This window comes from Mizuhopecten yessoensis, unplaced genomic scaffold (assembly GCF_002113885.1).
Source record: "Mizuhopecten yessoensis strain PY_sf001 unplaced genomic scaffold, ASM211388v2 scaffold1011, whole genome shotgun sequence".
NCBI classification, from domain to species: Eukaryota; Metazoa; Mollusca; class Bivalvia; order Pectinida; family Pectinidae; genus Mizuhopecten; species Mizuhopecten yessoensis.
In genome coordinates, this window is record NW_018403833.1 from 579,718 (window position 1) to 598,910 (window position 19,193).

General features: G+C 36.9%; 2 protein-coding genes across 2 annotated transcripts in view; one reads left to right on the top strand and one right to left on the bottom strand.

Annotated features, from left to right (window-relative positions):
- The window catches only part of LOC110456275 (NADH dehydrogenase [ubiquinone] 1 alpha subcomplex subunit 12-like), a 6,296-nt gene extending 5,144 nt beyond the window's left edge, over positions 1-1,152 (bottom strand). The window contains exon 1 of the mRNA XM_021506903.1: positions 1,005-1,152. Within this exon, the coding sequence (XP_021362578.1) occupies positions 1,005-1,090 (86 nt within the window). The 5' untranslated portion in view covers positions 1,091-1,152. The remainder of the gene's footprint in view (positions 1-1,004) is intronic.
- A 181-nt stretch (positions 1,153-1,333) lies between these two features.
- The window catches only part of LOC110456280 (ankyrin repeat, SAM and basic leucine zipper domain-containing protein 1-like), a 35,559-nt gene continuing 17,699 nt past the window's right edge, over positions 1,334-19,193 (top strand). Inside the window, exons 1-10 of the mRNA XM_021506916.1 lie at positions 1,334-1,471; positions 4,125-4,311; positions 4,981-5,103; positions 5,699-5,813; positions 6,234-6,345; positions 6,853-6,987; positions 7,991-8,136; positions 8,653-8,782; positions 9,607-9,719; positions 18,313-18,430. Coding sequence (XP_021362591.1) covers positions 1,334-1,471; positions 4,125-4,311; positions 4,981-5,103; positions 5,699-5,813; positions 6,234-6,345; positions 6,853-6,987; positions 7,991-8,136; positions 8,653-8,782; positions 9,607-9,719; positions 18,313-18,430 — 1,317 coding nt within the window. The remainder of the gene's footprint in view (positions 1,472-4,124; positions 4,312-4,980; positions 5,104-5,698; positions 5,814-6,233; positions 6,346-6,852; positions 6,988-7,990; positions 8,137-8,652; positions 8,783-9,606; positions 9,720-18,312; positions 18,431-19,193) is intronic.

Here is a 19,193-nt window from a genome sequence, read left to right on the forward strand (position 1 = left end):
ACCTCTTCTGAATAACCATGGGTCCCAGGATGTTGATACTTTGCAAGTTGCATCCTGAGATGAAAGGCTATAAAATTTGTTCAACATAATGACTTTGTTCGACTTTCAATCACAGGGGTGAAATGTTTTTAAAAAAATTAACAGGGTCTTTTGAATGAATTTTAATCATAAATACTGATATTTTGCCTGTAGCTTTATTTTAGATCACTTTTAAGGTTACAAGTGTGAGATTTATACCAGGTGAGCGATGCAGGCCCATTGGGCCTCTTTTTTTTATTGAATATTCCTCAAGTCAATTATTGTGCCACTGATTAATGAAATTAGACATCCTGAAAGAGAATTAATTGATATTATTTTTTTTATTTTAATTCTTTAATATGTTTTCGTTGAATGATTTGCAAAATGTGGTGGAATACAAATGTATACTCAGAAAGAAAAATTTCACTGCCATTATTTTGTAAGACAAACAACAAAATGGCATAGTAAAAGTGATTTCATCTGAATAACTCAAAAATTCTCAGATTATGATATAGAAAGGTCAGCAGGTGAAATTTTCTTTTAATAGCGCTATAATTAGCCCCATTTGACTGAAGTACTTGGTAGTACTTTATACTTTTAAAGTCCTGGGTTGAAATCCTGGTAATTTCAGAACCAGACCAGAACTTTAGTCTTACACACTGGTACTGGAGACACTATTAAAAGTAGGGAATGTGATGTGTATAAAATAATATTTACTACTACTAGTAGCTATAGTGTGTCCAGCACCTGTGGTCTGAATGGAGATGGACGCTCTGACCAATTAAGCTAACAGGCATGTACACAGTGGTACGTTTGGAACTTGTGTAGAAAGAAAGTGCAGGTATTAGGAGGGGAACGTCATATTCGTATTGCAAGGTTCAGTAATGTTGCAGTAAATAAGTCCTAGCAAGGATTTTGTCTCTGTGCGAGAGGGAATGACTACAACTCTGTATCTACTCATTCCAGTCGTAATACACATGCCTTACCAAATTGACGACTTCAGAGAGCCTATTAGTCCTCCATTACTCTTAATTAATCGCCTTAAGTTCCCGAACTTGCTGACCAAAGACATCTTTGCCCAGATGACGGGATCTGCGGCTCCGTTTTGTGTATTACCTACGGACTTCAAGGACAACGCTTGTTTATTGGATAATAATAATTGGAATAGATTTATATTTCCCAAAATAAAAATAATTATCGAATTGATGCATTTTTTTAGAATATATAATTTAATCGTTTTGCATTTAATCTATAAATTAAAATTTCTGTACAGAACATAAACATAAAAACAAATGTCGCTCTGCAGAAAATACCAATGGCGGCCTCCATGAATGTAATGCCCGGCGGAATAGAAGACGATTTTGATGAAGATGATGACGATTTATGTCTTGATGATGATTATGCAGTGAAGAAGAAGCCAGCGTGGGATCCGTATGAAAGTTCTGCAACATATGTAAGGACATGCTTTATTGTTGTTAATCACATGCAGTAAGTTTACATAAAACATCGGCTGAACTTTATCTCAACAATTGACCATTGACATACGAAGTGACTTTGAAGTTTGACCGCTGACCATAGTGGGTGTTATTTGTAACAATGACTGAAGCAGCAAAAAGGACTTGAAGTTCAGCAAGAGAGATTTGATTAACTAGTCTATATAGTCAGTCAGTTGAACTTGATGAACATCAACCTATTTACGGCGGACTTTTAAATAATATTTTGATTTTAAAAAAGGCCGGTATCATTTCCTCTGATCACATACTATTTTGACTGGATGATCGTGGAACAGAGGCTCAGTCAAGAATACAGGTAAAATGCCTAAAAAGAACAAAATATCTTACGGGTCTCACATCCCTTTTTATAGGAGAATTTTCAATGTTTTTTTACTGCAAAAAAACACCTTTTAGTCCTTGTCACAAAACCTTGACAAACTTGATTTTAAGTGATGTTTCTTCACACTACACGTCCTTCTAAAGCAGACATTGTGTATATGAAAGTAAGAGAAGATGTTCTATGGTCGGTAATGATAAATGACATGGCACTTAATTACAACAGTATAAAACCATATTTTTTATTTGAGTCATGATCCATTTTAGAGGAATTTTATGAAAAGCAAATATATAGAATGGATAACATAACAAGTACACAACAGTCAGTCAGTAATATTTACTGTGTCTGTCCTCCTGGTTATAATTAACAGGTGGAGGAGATGGTACTGCGCCTGTGACAAAATGTTATGTTCACACTAAGAAACTGTTGGATCACTATTGTTTTTAGCTCAAGCTTCCTCTGGCCCTAACACCAGACTTAGACATTATGAAAGATAGATGTCTGGTGTGGGGCCAGAGCCCACTGCTATATGAAAAAGTGGAATTCTCCGACACCGTTTGGTATTGGGGACTGAGTGACTAATCAACAAAAAAGATGTGATCCGGAAATCTTCTTAAAAAGAATAATATATTTCGTTTTTGGGTTCAGATCAGTACGGTTTGTTGATTAGGCAACACCCCATGACCTTCTAAAATGGCTTTCACTCAGGTGGGAAATTTTGAACGATTGAAAATCGAGGACTCTACTAACAGAATTTAGCAGCTGTTGGTGATGAAAAGAGCTGACTTGGATCAATAAATAATCCATTTATCGATATATGTGAGTAATGTGTTGTGTCATAGCAGTTTTTCGTTGTCAGCAACTCATAACTCTCCAATACCAAACGGTATCTGAGAATTCCACATTTTCATATAGCAGTGCGCTCTGGCCCCACACCAGACATCTATTTGTCAAAATGTGTAAGTCTGGTGTTAGGTCCAGAGGAAACTCTGGCTATATTGTTTTAATCATGATGTCTCAGCTAATTTGCTTGAAAGTTGAACAATCTAAGGTTAATTCCACTGAAATAGCACTGTATTGCTATGATTTTTACTGTACTCTTAGTGTCTTTATCACTGCAGTCGCAAGTGCAAACTTATGCAGTTCAGTGGATTCCATATGGGATCCGGTTAAAACAGCCCTAATGAAAATGGCCCTACCTGTGTGTATAAAGTGTACTGTACGACAAATGCACGATACAAATAGTAGTTAAAATTAACAGTGTTGCCTTCATAGTTTTAGTTTACTCATGTCTAAACAAAACTTACTTAGTTCAATATTAATAATTTAAGCTAAAATATGAATTTTTGACGATTAACTACTACCGCAAAATGTCTTGTCAGATACGTTACTAAAAGACAAAACCATATGCAGGCATTGACTAAAGGTATTGTAGGGTTTATATTTCTGAAAAAAATTGTTACCTTTGAATGGGAGTAAAGATTGAAAAAAATGTCATGTACGCTTCCGTATGCTTTTGGCAGTACAGTATAAGATAACGCCCCCTTGTACCCTGTAAAAATTGTTTTGTTTTTCTGGCTGACAAGGTAATATATACGTTGCAATTACTTATAATTTGAGAAACAGGCGATGTACTAGTTTCGTTTCTTTGTTGTGTTGCTGAAGAACGAATGTTTTGTAGATATGTATTAGTTATTAGACGAAAAACACTTTTCTCAAACTTAACCAATGAATACTGTTCAAAAGTTTGAAGTTTAAAAAATGAAATAAATGTTGTTTTTTAAATGATTTTCGTTTGAGATAAATTGCCTATTTTCATATATCGGCATGTATATATGCACCTAGACCGATGGCTGACCAGTAGAACGTACAACAGGATGGACCCTTTTGGTGACTTTTTAAAATTACATGTNACCTAAGGTCATCTTCCATATACTATCACATTACCTAAGGTCATCTTCCATATACTATCACATTACCTAAGGTCATCTTCCATATACCATCACATTACCTAAGATCATCTTCCATATACTATCCCATTACCTAAGGTCATCTTCCATATACTATCACATCACCTAAGGTCATCTTCCATATACTATGACATTACCTAAGGTCATCTTCCATATACTATCACATTACCTAAGGTAATCTTCCATATAATAGCACATTTTCCAAAAGCACAATTTCTCAATCTATTTATTTTGTTATCATTTATGTTATTTCATATATTTTATATTATGTAAGCTCTTATATAATTGTTTTTATTTTTTTAAAAGAATGAAAATGGAGTAAGAAATTTTGGAGGTTTTGGACAACCTGCAACAAAACCAAGAAGTAGCATTGTGAAGGATAAAAGAGAAGCAAAGGGGACAAACGCCCACAAACAATCTGTAGGAATGGATGACTTGCGGACAGCAGCTCTGAGGGATAATGTAGACATTATAAAATCCCTAAAAGAGAAAGGTAATTTTTGTGACAGGTAAAACCTAAAAAAAAATATAAAAGCTTCAAATCATTTATACTAATTATTTTATTGTCTTCAAATTTATCTGACATATTCATAAGATCTGTCATCCTTAAAATTCCAGGGTTACTCTCTGTTTCATTTCTTGCTACCCCACCTGAAATATGTTTTCACGAAATGGAAGGCTCTGAAGTGTGCTTTTCGTTATGACATACTAGGTGTGAAAAGAGCTAAAGTAATTGCAGCCACTGGATTTTAGAGGATGCAGATCTGTTTGCCTAAGTAGCATGTTTAAAAAATCAATAGACAGTCATTTATTTATAAAACAAATACATGCATATCACATTTATATTCCCTTGTGCTGAAATTGGTTTTTAAATCAAATGAAATTGAGTAACGAATTCTGGAGGTTATGTTTCAATGTAGTTGGTTTAAGATCTCGTTAGGCCTCCACCACTGGGTCGCGCGCTGGAGGCCTGCGTATACGTAGGGCAGTTGCTAGGTACTGGCCGTACGGTAGGTCGGTGGTTTTTTCCCGGGAACTCCCGCTTTCCTCCACCACCAAAACCTGGCACGTCCTTAAATGACCATAGCTGTTAAAAGGACGTAAAACACAAACAAACGAGTTTTATTGTTATCCTACATTTATGTGTTCGCTATTTGTTAAGGGTTGGATGTGGACACAGGACTCCGAGCTGGATGGACAGCACTCATGTATGCTGCCAACATGGCCAACTACAATGTTGTGGAGTATCTACTTAACAATGGAGCAAACCCTAACAGCCATGCAGGTATCCATAATTAAGTTTCTTAAAAAAAAATATGAATTTCTATTTAAGGGACATTTTGGGGTAAGGCATTGTCTGTCTATAAATCATAGACAAATGTGTACAAAAATACACCATTGCTAAGTAAGGTGCTTTTTTGGGGGTTTTCAGTGACCCTGCCTTTAGAAATTCACATTAACCTTATAACATTTTAACCAAGCTTCCTACATATGGTTTATCTTTGTTATTTTACTAAAAACTGTTTTAAGGCCTAAGATAATGATCAAAATTTGTATATTAAATATTCCTTGATTTGTTTGGACAATTTGTGAGGTGGTAGTTCCATATGATTAGAACTATGAGGATGAATGATGCATTTTAGGCTTCCTTAGTACACCCTTTGTCTAAAGTCAACATTCTAAATTCTTCATAGATACCATTGACATGTTTTAGAATTTATGACACTTTTCTTCACAAAAAATAGTTATGTTGTCTTATCTGTCTTACAGTTGGGACACATTTAAATCTTTGAAAAAATCTGGATTGTCTCCCTTAGGAGACACAAAATCTACTGTCCTGTCTCCCTAGTAATCACTGTATGCTATGTCTCTGTTTGTAGACCTGTACTCTGTGTTGATGGCGTGTTGTGCGTCCACCTCTAGGTTTACTGACCGCCTTGAGAAGTGTGTCGCTCTCCTACTGGACAAGGGAGCCGAGGTGAATGCCCACGACAGGTACTGGTCACCAAAAGACCTATTAGCAAACTAGCTTTGAAGTTCATCATTGAACACCAAATCAAACGGAAGAAGTTAAAAGCCTGTTGAGACTGAAGTTACAAAGGTCACAAAATAATTTCATTAAAAACATTTTAGATGCCAATGTTGCTCAAGGTAATGAGTGATAGTCATTGCTCATTAATAGTATTTATTGATTTTTCATGAGTTGCAAGTGAGAGAAGAACCTTGTCCACTAATAAGGCTAAAGTCAAAAGTTTATGTGATTTATGTTTTTTAGAGTAAGGCGTCGTGTTCTCAAGTGAAAAAAAATCACAAAACTTTGTTAAGTTTACAAATACATGTATATGTTTCATTACAAACAAGTTTTTCATCAATTAATAACATAACAATGTTAATAAGAACCTATTCCTCTCCCAGGTACCACTTGTCTCCCCTTATGTATGCTGTGCGAGAAGGTCGTGTTGGTGTTGCCAAGCAACTGGTAGACGCTGGAGCTAGCTTAGATAAACAAGATACACGCGGATGGACGGTACGATTATCATCACTTGGTGTTTACATCTATTTTTTGTTCCTCAGATGTATAATGTCTGTATTTATCACTTAACTGGTAAATCTTAACATAGCTATGGCAAATTTTTAGGCCATGCATGTGTACAAAATTGGTATTTCACACTATGAAAATACAAGATGAAATAGTAGTTTGAAATCTAAATGTTGCAGACATTTCAGTGCTATTTTACACTATGGTTTTAATACAATTTCATTATTCCATCCTCAACATATTTTATATAAGCAATACCACAAATTCGCAAAATATGTCTTTATCTGACGTTGCTGATAAAAATCTTATTGAGAGAACAAAATGTGTCTACCACGTACACCTGCACTAGATAGTTAGTTGATGAGCTGTCAGTATTTGTATGTTACACACACCTGAGCTGTCAGTATTTGTATGTTACACACACCTGAGCTGTCAGTATTTGTATGTTACACACACCAATAACTGCAATTTATGATTTTTTCGTCTCATCCGCAGGCCTTGAGCTGGGCCATCAGTAAAAACAAGGAAGAGTCAGTCAAGTTTTTACTGGTCAACAAGGCTGACCCGAAGAAGAAACACTGTGATAATACAACAGCTTTGGATCTGGCGGAATTACAGGAAAACTCTAAGGTAGGTATATACAGATCTGGCGGAATTACAGGAAAACTCCAAGGTAGGTATATACAGATCTGGCGGAATTACAGGAAAACTCCCAGGTAGGTATATACAGATCTGGCCGAGTTACAGGAAAACTCAAAGGTAGGTATATATAGATATGTTGGAGTTACAGGAAAACTCCAAGGTAGGTATATACAGATCTGGCGGAATTACAGGAAAACTCCCAGGTAGGTATATACAGATCTGGCCGAGTTACAGGAAAACTCAAAGGTAGGTATATATAGATCTGGTGGAGTTACAGGAAAACTCAAAGATAGGTATATACAGATCTGGCCGAGTAACAGGAAAACTCAAAGGTAGGAATAAACAGATCTGGCAGAGTTACAGGAAAACTCAAAGGTAGGTATATACAGATGTGGGGGAATTACAGGAAAACTCAGAGGTAGGTATATACAGATCTGGGGCAATTACAGGAAAACTCAAAAGGTAGGTATATACCGATCTGGCAGAGTTATAGGAAAACTCCAAGGTGGGTATATACAGATAATTAAAATCAACAAAAATCACCTAGTAGTTTATTTATGTACTATACACAATAAAAAAGTGTCAAAATGATAAGGTAAGCATACAAGTTTTATCCTTTTGTGTCAGCATCCGTAACATTGAGTCACAAGATATTTAAATTGACGGCAGATATACACTAAACATACTGATGCAATGATAAATACAAGAAGTATCTTAATAAAGAAGGCTACCAAATCTCCCTTATACACTTTGAAATGAAAATATTTCGTCGTCACAAAAATGTTAAAGACAATAATCAAAGAAAGTTTGACTTTGATTTATCCAATGTCTGTTATCCATATGTTCCTTTAAAACTGTAACTTCCTAATGATGAAAAATAATTTACCAAATTGAAAGCATATCTCGGGTGCTAAAGAAAAATCATTTCAGCAGAAAAAAGGATTTTCACAGAATCTTTTGTGTCAGAGTCTGTAATTTCACTACCCTACAGATCCTTGCACTATTAGGCAGTGGCTCAGCCCAACAACAGCCTGTCACAGTGGTTAATGGTTTACCCCAGCCCCAGGTATATCAGCCACCCTTACTACCTAATGGCCATGTGGTTCAGGAGGCTGAAGTGTCTATGGGCGAGGAAAGGTGAGTAATTACTACATCATTGTACCATTATCAGTGTCTTTTATCTTTTTACACCAGCCTGTTCTTATATTTGTATGGATTAGGAAAATACAGCAACATTTTTATTGAAATTGGGACGATATTCCTCCTTTTATAGGGGAAGCAGCCAGGAGTTTTTTTTGCAGTAAAACAAAGGGGAAAAATCACTATCAGAAACAAAAACAATCATTGGCAGGTTGTTTGATAAATTAAACTGAAGTCTATTAATTTTCAAAATTAAAATTAATCGGTTAAATAATATCACTAAAGTTAAAAGAGACAGAAACAAGATGAGTGATTATCTTTATGTTAAAGTAAGTTTTATTTGTGATTCTGAGTGTCAATTACCTGGTATTTAGTGTTTTTAACCAGGCCTCGAGCTCCTGTATGAGAGAACTAGGCTTGTTAGGGATAATTGGTTTCCTTAGAAATGAACCATCCCTTTTGTGTCAGTTGTTTAGAATAGTGGCTAATGTATTTCTGTATTACTTTTACTAGGTATACCAAGTGTGGGGAGTTGGAACTGTTTCTGGGTGGCCTTGACCTCACGAACTTCATATCACTGTTCCGCGGACAGGAAGTTGACTTTGCTACGTTTCTGCGGATGTCTGATGATGACCTTATCAAGGTACATAAATATTCATGTATATAGCAGTTTATTGCTGCGAGAATACTTCAAATATTTCCGAAAAATCTCTGAAAAATGTACGATAAATGGTTCCAAACCAGGAATGGTTTTCGACTGTTCTTGTGTTTAGTGTGCACACATTTCTCAATATTATCATTTTCCCCTAAAAAATGTGTACTATACAATATGAGTAAATATTTACGATACATGAAGAATGTTTATATTTTTTTAAAAATGTATTTCCCCTATAAGGGTACCTGCACATTAAACACGAGTGTGCACAATACACAAATATTTATTGTAATAGGGTTTAATATCTTAATCATTTATGTCGTGCCCATGAAATATGCAAGGAGTGCACTCGTGAAAATATTTGTCCGCACAATAATTGAGTGCTTTCTGATTCGTTAGAAAAACACAAGTTTGTGGTTTTGCTTTTATCACATACCTTCCGTATTCGGTAAAGATCGATACAAAGATTTTATAAACTTTGATTTTTTTTGCAAATACCGGGAACTTTTCAGTTCGCCATGTCAAGGGGATTCCCAAAAAAGTAGTTCCGGCTAGTAGGTAAATACAACATTCCGTATTGCACATGTGCAATACAGAACGTTGTATTCCATGATCTGAAAATTGCTTGTATTACTATAACAAGATTCAACAGGTATGTGATAAATTGATTTATTTCATTTCTGAGATATTCTCAGCACTTGTATTCTTTTATTTATAAGTTTCATTCAGTGATAAAATTAATGTTTACCACTTGCTAATTTCATCATCTGTTGGTAGATCGTATAAAACTTGTGTACTTTTGTGATTTTCAGATGGGCATTCATCAGATAGGGGTAAGGAAGAAGATACTAGACGGAGTACATGCTGTACATAAGAAAGAATGGGAGAATACCAGTATTCCATCTGTACAGGCCAAACACATCAGGTCAGTCTTTACCGTATAGGTCCCCTTGGCATCGCAGTCATAACAGTTTTATCTCCCTACAGATATCAATGAAATTTCATACAAAGATTTAATGACATCACCTTTTGATGATTGCGGTCCATTAGTTTTACAGTCTGTAGTTTCTGTAAACAGTCATTCCTTAAGTCACATGTGCCGTCCGTGTTGTGTGTTTTCAAAATGTCGTTATGGCAGTGTAGATCATGCTTGTTGTTATCTGTGCCGATGACAGCTCCTATCAAATATATTCAGATCAATGACTGAAATTAACGGTAGCGCTGTATGTATTTACACCCTGGGGCCTGTTCGTTTATGTGGGACAAACGGTTTGACCGTTTATGAATGTAACAATTTTCGGGTATAAATCCTGTCGGACCTGCACATGTTTATGCAGGCCTTGCAAGGCTCTGATAAGGCTCGCCTAAAAGCAGCATCAGATTACTTGGTCCGACCTTATTTAATAAACGAACAAATGTGGTCCAACCGGTTTGACCGTTTATACGAAAACGGCCCCGGTTATTGCTTACTTGGATTGTCAGATCACTTTTATTCACACACAAAAAAAGTGAAAATTAAGCGGAGCTGAGAGTAATAATGTATGTATTAGCTTGGCCTACTGTCAGACTTCATTGTTAAACACATGTGACTATGAGTGATCATTTTGGCTAGGTTGATTGCCTACTGACACACCAGAGTATTCTCCCCTTACACCATAATAATGTTTAGAAGCAAAGAAAACAGTTTGAATGGAGAGTTATCCTTCTTTATACACACAAAACATTCTATTACTCCTACATTTACTCCTCAGAATCAGGAGAATAATGTTAAAGTTAATTTAGAATCTAGAACAGATGTCACACAAAAGTCCCAATATTTCGGCCTCCTGGCCTTCTTCAAGGGCGAAAGTCAACGTTTGTTTCAAGTAACGTCCATCTTGCTTATTCAGAGGTACAGGAAATCATTTAGTATTTACTTTTTTAGAAGTATGGGAAGTGGAATAAATGAGTTAGGATTTGTTTGAATCTTGATTGGTTCATGCTTAACTTTAAGTATAATTTTCATGCTTTTCTTGTTGTTTTGAATCAGAAACAGATAAGTAACATACAAACCAGTTATTATACAGGGCAGTCTATGTGCAATTTTCAAAATCCAATCCATATGGGTTATAAACATACTCCGGCAATGCTGTTTCACTGTGTGGATAAAGGAAATCTAATTTCAAAGGGAAAGAGTCTGATAATTTTCCTTGACATGTATACTCAATACTTATGAAACCCTTGGAAGTCAGAGTGTTGTGTACTTATATAACATTTTGTGTTCTCCTTCATACAGTTTTTGTAACATATACTACAAGGCATGTACAAGGGAATTTTGTTTCGTGTAAAAATGATGGCATCTCAACAACACATGGGTATGTCCCTGTTGAAATATGGTAAATCATTAAAAACCTTAAGAATTACTCGTCGTAGTTTAAACAAAACCTTTCAATTTAGAGTAAATAAATCTTCCAGATTTTTAGATTTTAGCTCACCTGCCAAAATTATATCTCCAGAAATACTGGATTGATCTTTCTAAAATTTCATATGTACATACAATACCTACCATGGAGTGCTATATCTTTACCTCATATCAAGTACTTTAACTCATTCACCACTGAAGACACATTTGGACTCTTCCAATTCAAAGGTTGGAGTAGTTCATTATGAAATTTCAGGGGTGAATGAGTTAAACATATCCAGGTAAGCGATACAGGCCCTCTGGGCCCCTTGTTGATATGTTTCATTAAGGTCAGTATCTTCCTAGGCAGGATATCTGAGGAAGTGTTGAAGCCAAATATATTCAGTTCTCTTAGAGAGTTGAACATCTGAAGCAGCATAAAATAGCAGACTAGGAAATGAGAACTGGAATACCCTAGGTCCATCATACTCAAATGTCATACATGGTTTTGTGCAGAAAGTCTTGCTTCAAATCCAAAGGTCAACAGTCATTTACTTTAAAAAGAAAATTATTTGACTTCCCTTTGGTCAGTCAAGTTCAGATTTCTTACAAGGCTTCCATAACCAAATTAATTGCCTGGGATTGCTTTGAGGTTAACAGTTCAAGGTCACAATTGTTATTTCTCGAAAATTAGTTTCTATAATTAGTTCATTTCCTTGAAAATCTAACTGAAAATATCGTAAGGACTTTCAACTCACCTGCCCGAGGACTTTCAACTCACCTGCCCGAAGGACAAATGAGCTTATGCCATGGCACAGCGTCCGTCTGTCGTCCGTCAACTTTTCCTTTAAAACGCTACAAGTCCTGAACAGCTCAGTGAATTTTAACAAAATTTGGTCTGGATCATCCATGGAACAAATTTTAACAAAATTTGGTCTTCATCAAATTGTCTAGAAGTGCCTGTTTATAATTAGGGTGTTTTCATTAAAACAAGATGGCCACCATGCCGCCATCTTGGATTTTTTACATTTGAAGTTTGTTCTTGCTATATATCTCCAGAAATACTGGATGGATCTTTCTGAAATTTCATATGTACATACTGTAGGTACTGTAATTATTACAGTACCTACCATGGAGTGCTATGTCTTTACCTCATATCAAGTACTTTAAACATATCCAGGTGAGGGATACATGCCCTCTTGGCCTCTTGTTTAACCAAAGTTTGTGATTATCAAATTTGAATGTCATTTTTATGATCAGAATATATTTTTAGATAACCTAATAAATGACCTTAAAATCACATGTAAAATTGTTAAAACCTAAAAATGACTTTTAAAGAACCATATGGCCCAGAGTAATTTGAGGTTAAAGTCTAAAGATTTGGTATTGGCACTTTAGCTAGCTTTGTTTAAGGTTTCATTTTTAGCTCACCTGGCCCGAACGGCCTAGTGAGCTTATGCCGTGGTGCGGCGTCTCGCGTCCGGCGTCAATATTTTACTTCAAACAAATTCTTCTCAATAACCAAAAGGCCCCGGGTACTGATTTTGGGCCTGTAACATGCAGGGATGAAGGGCTACCAAGTTTGTTCAAATTAAAGACCTTGACCCACTTCCAAGGTCACAGGGGTCAAATGTCTTAAAATCCTCAAACAACTTCTTCTCAATAACCAAAAGGCCCAGGGTACTGATATTGGGCTTATAGCATGCTGGGATGAAGGGCTTCCAAGTTTGTCGAAATGAATGACCTTGACTCATATTCAAGGTCACAGGGGTCAAATGTTGTAAAACCTTCAAACGACTTCTTCCCTATAACCAAAATACCCAGGGTACTGAAATTTGGCCTGTAGCATGCTGGGATGAAGGGCTACCAAGTTTGTTCAAATGAATGACATTGACTTATATTCAAGGTCACAGTGGTCAAATATGTTAGAAACCTGTAATACAACTTCTTCTGAATAACCAAAATGCCTAGGATGATGATGATATTTGGCCGGTAGCATGCTGGAATAAAGGACTACCGAGTTTGTTCAAATTAATGACCTTGACTTATATTCAAGGTCACAGGGGTCAAATATGTTAAAAATCTTTAAGCGACTTCTTAATAAGCAAAAGGCCAAGGGTGATGATATTTGGCCATTAACATGCTGGGATGAAGGACTACCAAGTGAATGACCTTCGCCCATATTCAAGGTCACAGTGGTCTATTTATGTTTAAATCTTTAAATGATTTGTTCTGTATAAGCAAAAGGTCCAGGGTAATGATATTTTGCCAGAAGCATGCTGGGTAGGCAGACTGTAAACTCTGTTCAACCTAATGTCCTTGTTCGACATTCAAGGTCACAGGCGTTATATGTTTAAATCTTTTAATAGGTTCTTATGAATCAAACACTGATATTCTGCCTGTAGCTGTATTTTAGTCCACTTTTAAGATTACAAGTGTGAGATTAATACCAGGTGAGCGATGCAGGCCCATTGGGCCTCTTGTTGTTCAAAATAACATCACCATGAAAATTATTCTGCACACAGTAAGTGATAAGGGGGCTTGAAGTAAGGACCTCTTTGCAAGATTTTATTGACCTCAGACCTATCAAACGAAATGAATGGAGATTGATTTTCCAGCTTTATAACCGTACAATCTTAAGGAACGTAGCTTTATGTGCATGCATTGAATAGAGGTTGTGGTGCTTGTTGGGTGTAGACCAATTCCTTGTCACTGGAAGACACCTCTGGCGAGATTCCGCCGTCTAAACATCCCCCTCGCCTCCGATTGCTTGGCTGCAGTGGTGACACCTGTTGGCGAGATGTAATTAAGAAATGACACTTTTATGGCGACCTGCACTTGAGTGTAAGATATTACTTAAAGGTTTAGATTCCCTTGCTGGAAGCCTCGTAAGGAATGCCGAGTTACTAACATTCATGTAACATTTCACGTAAAATTGATCAGTGTTGCTGTTACAAGAAAACTGTGGTATATATTATGTTGGGATCTTGGGCAATGAGTTAAAGATGGGATATACAGACATTGCAAAAGACCATACAGTACTGAAATCTCTAACACAGACAATTCAATGTGAAGTGTCTATTAGACACTAGGAAAGACAGTTCTTGTGTAAGTGTCTTAACACTAGATAAGAGAGTACAGTATAAAAAAGTCTATCAGACACAAAAAAAGATAGTACAGTATAAAATTGTCTGGGGCACAGTACAAAAGACAGTTCTTGTGAAAGTGTCTTAAGACGGATACTAGAAAAGACAATGCAGTATAAAAGTGTGTTTAAGACACTAGAATAGACAATAAAATTTGAAAGTGTCTACTAGAGACATACAAGTTATAATATAAAAATGTATAATTTCATTGGACAGTAGTGTAACACAGACACTAGAAGAGACGATTTGAGGGTTACTTTAAAACAAAGACTTGAAAGGCAATAAAATTTGAAAGAGTATTTCAGACAGACACTTGAAAGGCAATACAATTTAGAACTGTCTAAATACAAAATTGAGGATGCTATTTGCTATAGAGTGAACCTAACACGGACTATTGGTTAGTAGAAGGTTTAAGTGTTGTAACACATTGGACCAGGCTGACCAGACTTGATCAGGAACCTGTAGTCCCATCCCTAACAAGTGTAGACAGAGCTGTAACACATGCCTTCTCATGCAGAATTAAACAAATCATTTCTTCAACTTAAACACACACTTCAACACTTCATTTGATTTCAGGGTTGTCCTCTTAGCTAGATAAACAAATTTGCCCCCTACATGTTTTGTATGCTCCAAACATTTCTTCTTTTCAATCTACTGGGATGATACTCTGACACTACTCTATACAGTTAAACTTTGCTATACTTTCACCATTATACAGTAAAATCTTGTTATACTGTCACCATTATACAGTAAAACCTTGTTATACTGTCACCATTATACAGTAAAACCTTGTTATACTGTCACCGTTATACAGAAAAATCTTGTTATAATGTCAACATTATATAGTAAAACCTTTTTGTACTGTCACCATTTGTCAGTAAAACCTTTTTATACTGTCACATTATACAGTAAAACCTTTTTATACTGTCACCATTAGACAGTTAAACCTTGTTATACTGTCACATTATACAGTAAAACCTTGTTAAACTTTCACCATTATACAGTAAAACCTTATTAAACTGTCACCATTATACTGTAAAACCTTTTTATACTGCCACCATTATACAGTAAAACCTTTTTATGCTGTCACCATTATACGGTAAACCTTGTTATACTGTCACTATTATACAGTAAAACCTTGTTATACTGCTTCCGTTATACAGTAAAACCTTGTTATACTGCCACCATTATACAGTAAAACCTTTTTATGCTGTCACCATTATACGGTAAACCTTGTTATACTGTCACTAATAAACAGTAAAACCTTGTTATACTGTCACCATTATACAGTAAAACCTTATTATACTGTCACCATTATACGGTAAAACCTTGTTATATTGCCACCATTATACAGTAAACCTTGTTATACTGCCACCATTATACAGTAATCTTTGTTATATTGCCACCATTGTACAGTAAACTTTGTTATATTGCCGCCATTGTACATTATATTCTATTGATAAAACATTGCTATACTGACACCCTTATATAGTAAAACCTTGTAACGCTGCAACCATTATAAGAAAAAACTTGGAATATTTGTAATATCATGATGTCATCAGGCTTGGCTTTGAGACAGTCTATAACTAATCACTTTGAAGGTATTTGTAAACTATGTTTATGAATTCAGAGCCCTGTTGGCTTCTTTGGCACTTCCTGGTAGATGATATAGACACCACTAGGGTTTCCCACGTCCTTGTAGATGATATAGAAGATCACTAGGGTTTCCCACCTCCTGGTAGATGATATAGAAGACCACTAGGGTTTCCAACTTCCTGGTAGATGATATAGACACCACTAGGGTTTCCCACGTCCTGGTAGATGTTATAGACACCACTAGGGTTTCCCACTTCCTGGTAGATGATATAGAAGACCACTAGGGTTTCCCACTTCCTGGTAGATGATAAAGACACCACTAGGGTTTCCCACTTCCTGGTAGATGATATAGAAGACCACTAGGGTTTCCCACGTCCTGGTAGATGATATAGACACCACTAGGGTTTCCCACTTCCTGGTAGATGATATAGAAGACCACTAGGGTTTCCCACTTCCTGGTAGATGATATAGACACCACTAGGGTTTCCCACTTCCTGGTAGATGATATAGAAGACCACTAGGGTTTCCCACTTCCTGGTAGATGATATAGACACCACTAGGGTTTCCCACTTCCTGGTAGATGATATAGAAGACCACTAGGGTTTCCCACTTCCTGGTAGATGATATAGACACCACTAGGGTTTCCCACTTCCTGGTAGATGATATAGAAGACCACTAGGGTTTCCCACTTCCTGGTAGATGATATAGACACCACTAGGGTTTCCCACTTCCTGGTAGATGATATAGAAGACCACTAGGGTTTCCCACTTCCTGGTAGATGATATAGACACCACTAGGGTTTCCCACTTCCTGGTAGATGATATAGAAGACCACTAGGGTTTCCCACTTCCTGGTAGATGATATAGACACCACTAGGGTTTCCCACTTCCTGGTAGATGATATAGAAGACCACTAGGGTTTCCCACTTCCTGGTAGATGATATAGACACCACTAGGGTTTCCCACTTCCTGGTAGATGATATAGAAGACCACTAGGGTTTCCCACTTCCTGGTAGATGATATAGACACCACTAGGGTTTCCCACTTCCTGGTAGATGATATAGAAGACCACTAGGGTTTCCCACTTCCTGGTAGATGATATAGACACCACTAGGGTTTCCCACTTCCTGGTAGATGATATAGAAGACCACTAGGGTTTCCCACTTCCTGGTAGATGATATAGACACCACTAGGGTTTCCCACTTCCTGGTAGATGATATAGAAGACCACTAGGGTTTCCCACTTCCTGGTAGATGATATAGACACCACTAGGGTTTCCCACTTCCTGGTAGATGATATAGACACCACTAGGGTTTCCCACTTCCTGGTAGATAATATAGACACCACTAGGGTTTCCCACGTCCTGGTAGATGATATAGAAGACCACTAGGGTTTCCCACTTCCTGGTAGATGATAAAGACAACACTAGGGTTTCCCACTTCCTGGTAGATGATAAAGACAACACTAGGGTTTCCCACTTCCTGGTAGATGACATAGACACCACTAGGGTTTCCCACTTCCTGGTAGATGATAAAGACAACACTAGGGTTTCCCACTTCCTGGTAGATGATAAAGACAACACTAGGGTTTCCCACTTCCTGGTAGATGATAAAGACAACACTAGGGTTTCCCACTTCCTGGTAGATGATAAAGACAACACTAGGGTTTCCCACTTCCTGGTAGATGATATAGACCCCACTAGGGTTTTCCACTTCCTGGTAGATGATATAGAAGACCACTAGCCGTTCTTGAAACATGAAATTGGATTCTAGGCAGAAGTTACATTTTTCCTGTCAGTTTTGCTATCGCATATTACATGATGTATCATTGCAACAGTTTGATGAAGGAAAAAAGATACAATTTTAATTTTGTTAAAAACCTGTTTAACATCATACTTTATATGCAAATAAAGATTAAGTTAAAAATAAGCCATTGAAAGCTTACTGTCTTAATGACTTGAACAATGAGATTGCCTTTAAAATACAGGCCGGCTTCACAAATAAGTCTGAGGTACCTTACTAAAAAAGAAAGTAAGTCACAGCTTATTACCAAGATTTCAGGGTATCATTACTAGTTTAGAGATGGCAAAGATACTGTTGATATAAAACTTTAGTGGTCTGTAACAAAATTGTATTTGTGATACAACACCATCCTATTACTTCAGTACATGTACCACCCACCCTTATTATCCTTATCCTGAGTCAATGGTATCCACCCACTTCCCCTTGTTATCCTTATCCTGAGTCAATGGCATGGACTGCAGGAAGTGACATTTAATGAATGGATTCCCTGAATTTAAATCAGAGTTTAGATAGTTGTGACATTGCTGTTGATGTATTTGCATGTTGTTTATACCCTCAGGTGATGATATGCTTTTGTTTTTTGCTTTCTTTGTAGTTGTGCTGATTCTGTTGCCATTGTAGCCAATATTTGTAAACACATCAAGTACATCTCCTCAACGATTGGTTTTATCCAAGACCAGATATCAGCCCAACCACAGTTTTTTAAAATCCAGGTAAGTGCGTATATTGTACATGTATATACATAAATACATAAGAAACAAAGGCAAAACAAGCTATGTTGATTAATCAAAACCCCATTTCCTTTGCACATTTTGTGTACTTTTTAGGTCACCTGAGCTTTAGCTCAAGTGACCTATTGCTATCCGTTTTCGTCCGTCGTCGTCCGTCGTCCGTCGTCCGTTAACATTTTACATTTCAAACTTAAAGTCAAGTTCTGCTGGGCCGATTGAACTGAAAGTTGGTAGGAATGATCGCCTCATGGTCCTGACAAAGTGTTGTTATTTTTCGGGTCGATCAGAAATCCAATATGGCCGCCACGGCCGCCATTTTGAAAACCTATTTCAAACTTAAAGTCAAGTTCTGCTGGACCGATTGAACTGAAAGTTGGTAGGAATGATCGCCTCATGGTCCTGACAAAGTGTTGTTATTTTTCGGGTCGATCAGAAATCCAATATGGCCGCCACGGCCGCCATTTTGAAAACCTATTTCAAACTTAAAGTCAAGTTCTGCTGGACCGATTGAACTGAAAGTTGGTAGGAATGATCGCCTCATGGTCCTGACAAAGTGTTGTTATTTTTCGGGTCGATCAGAAATCCAATATGGCCGCCACGGCCGCCATTTTGAAAACCTATTTCAAACTTAAAGTCAAGTTCTGCTGGACCGATTGAACTGAAAGTTGGTAGGAATGATCGCCTCATGGTCCTGACAAAGTGTTGTTATTTTTCGGGTCGATCAGAAATCCAATATGGCCGCCAC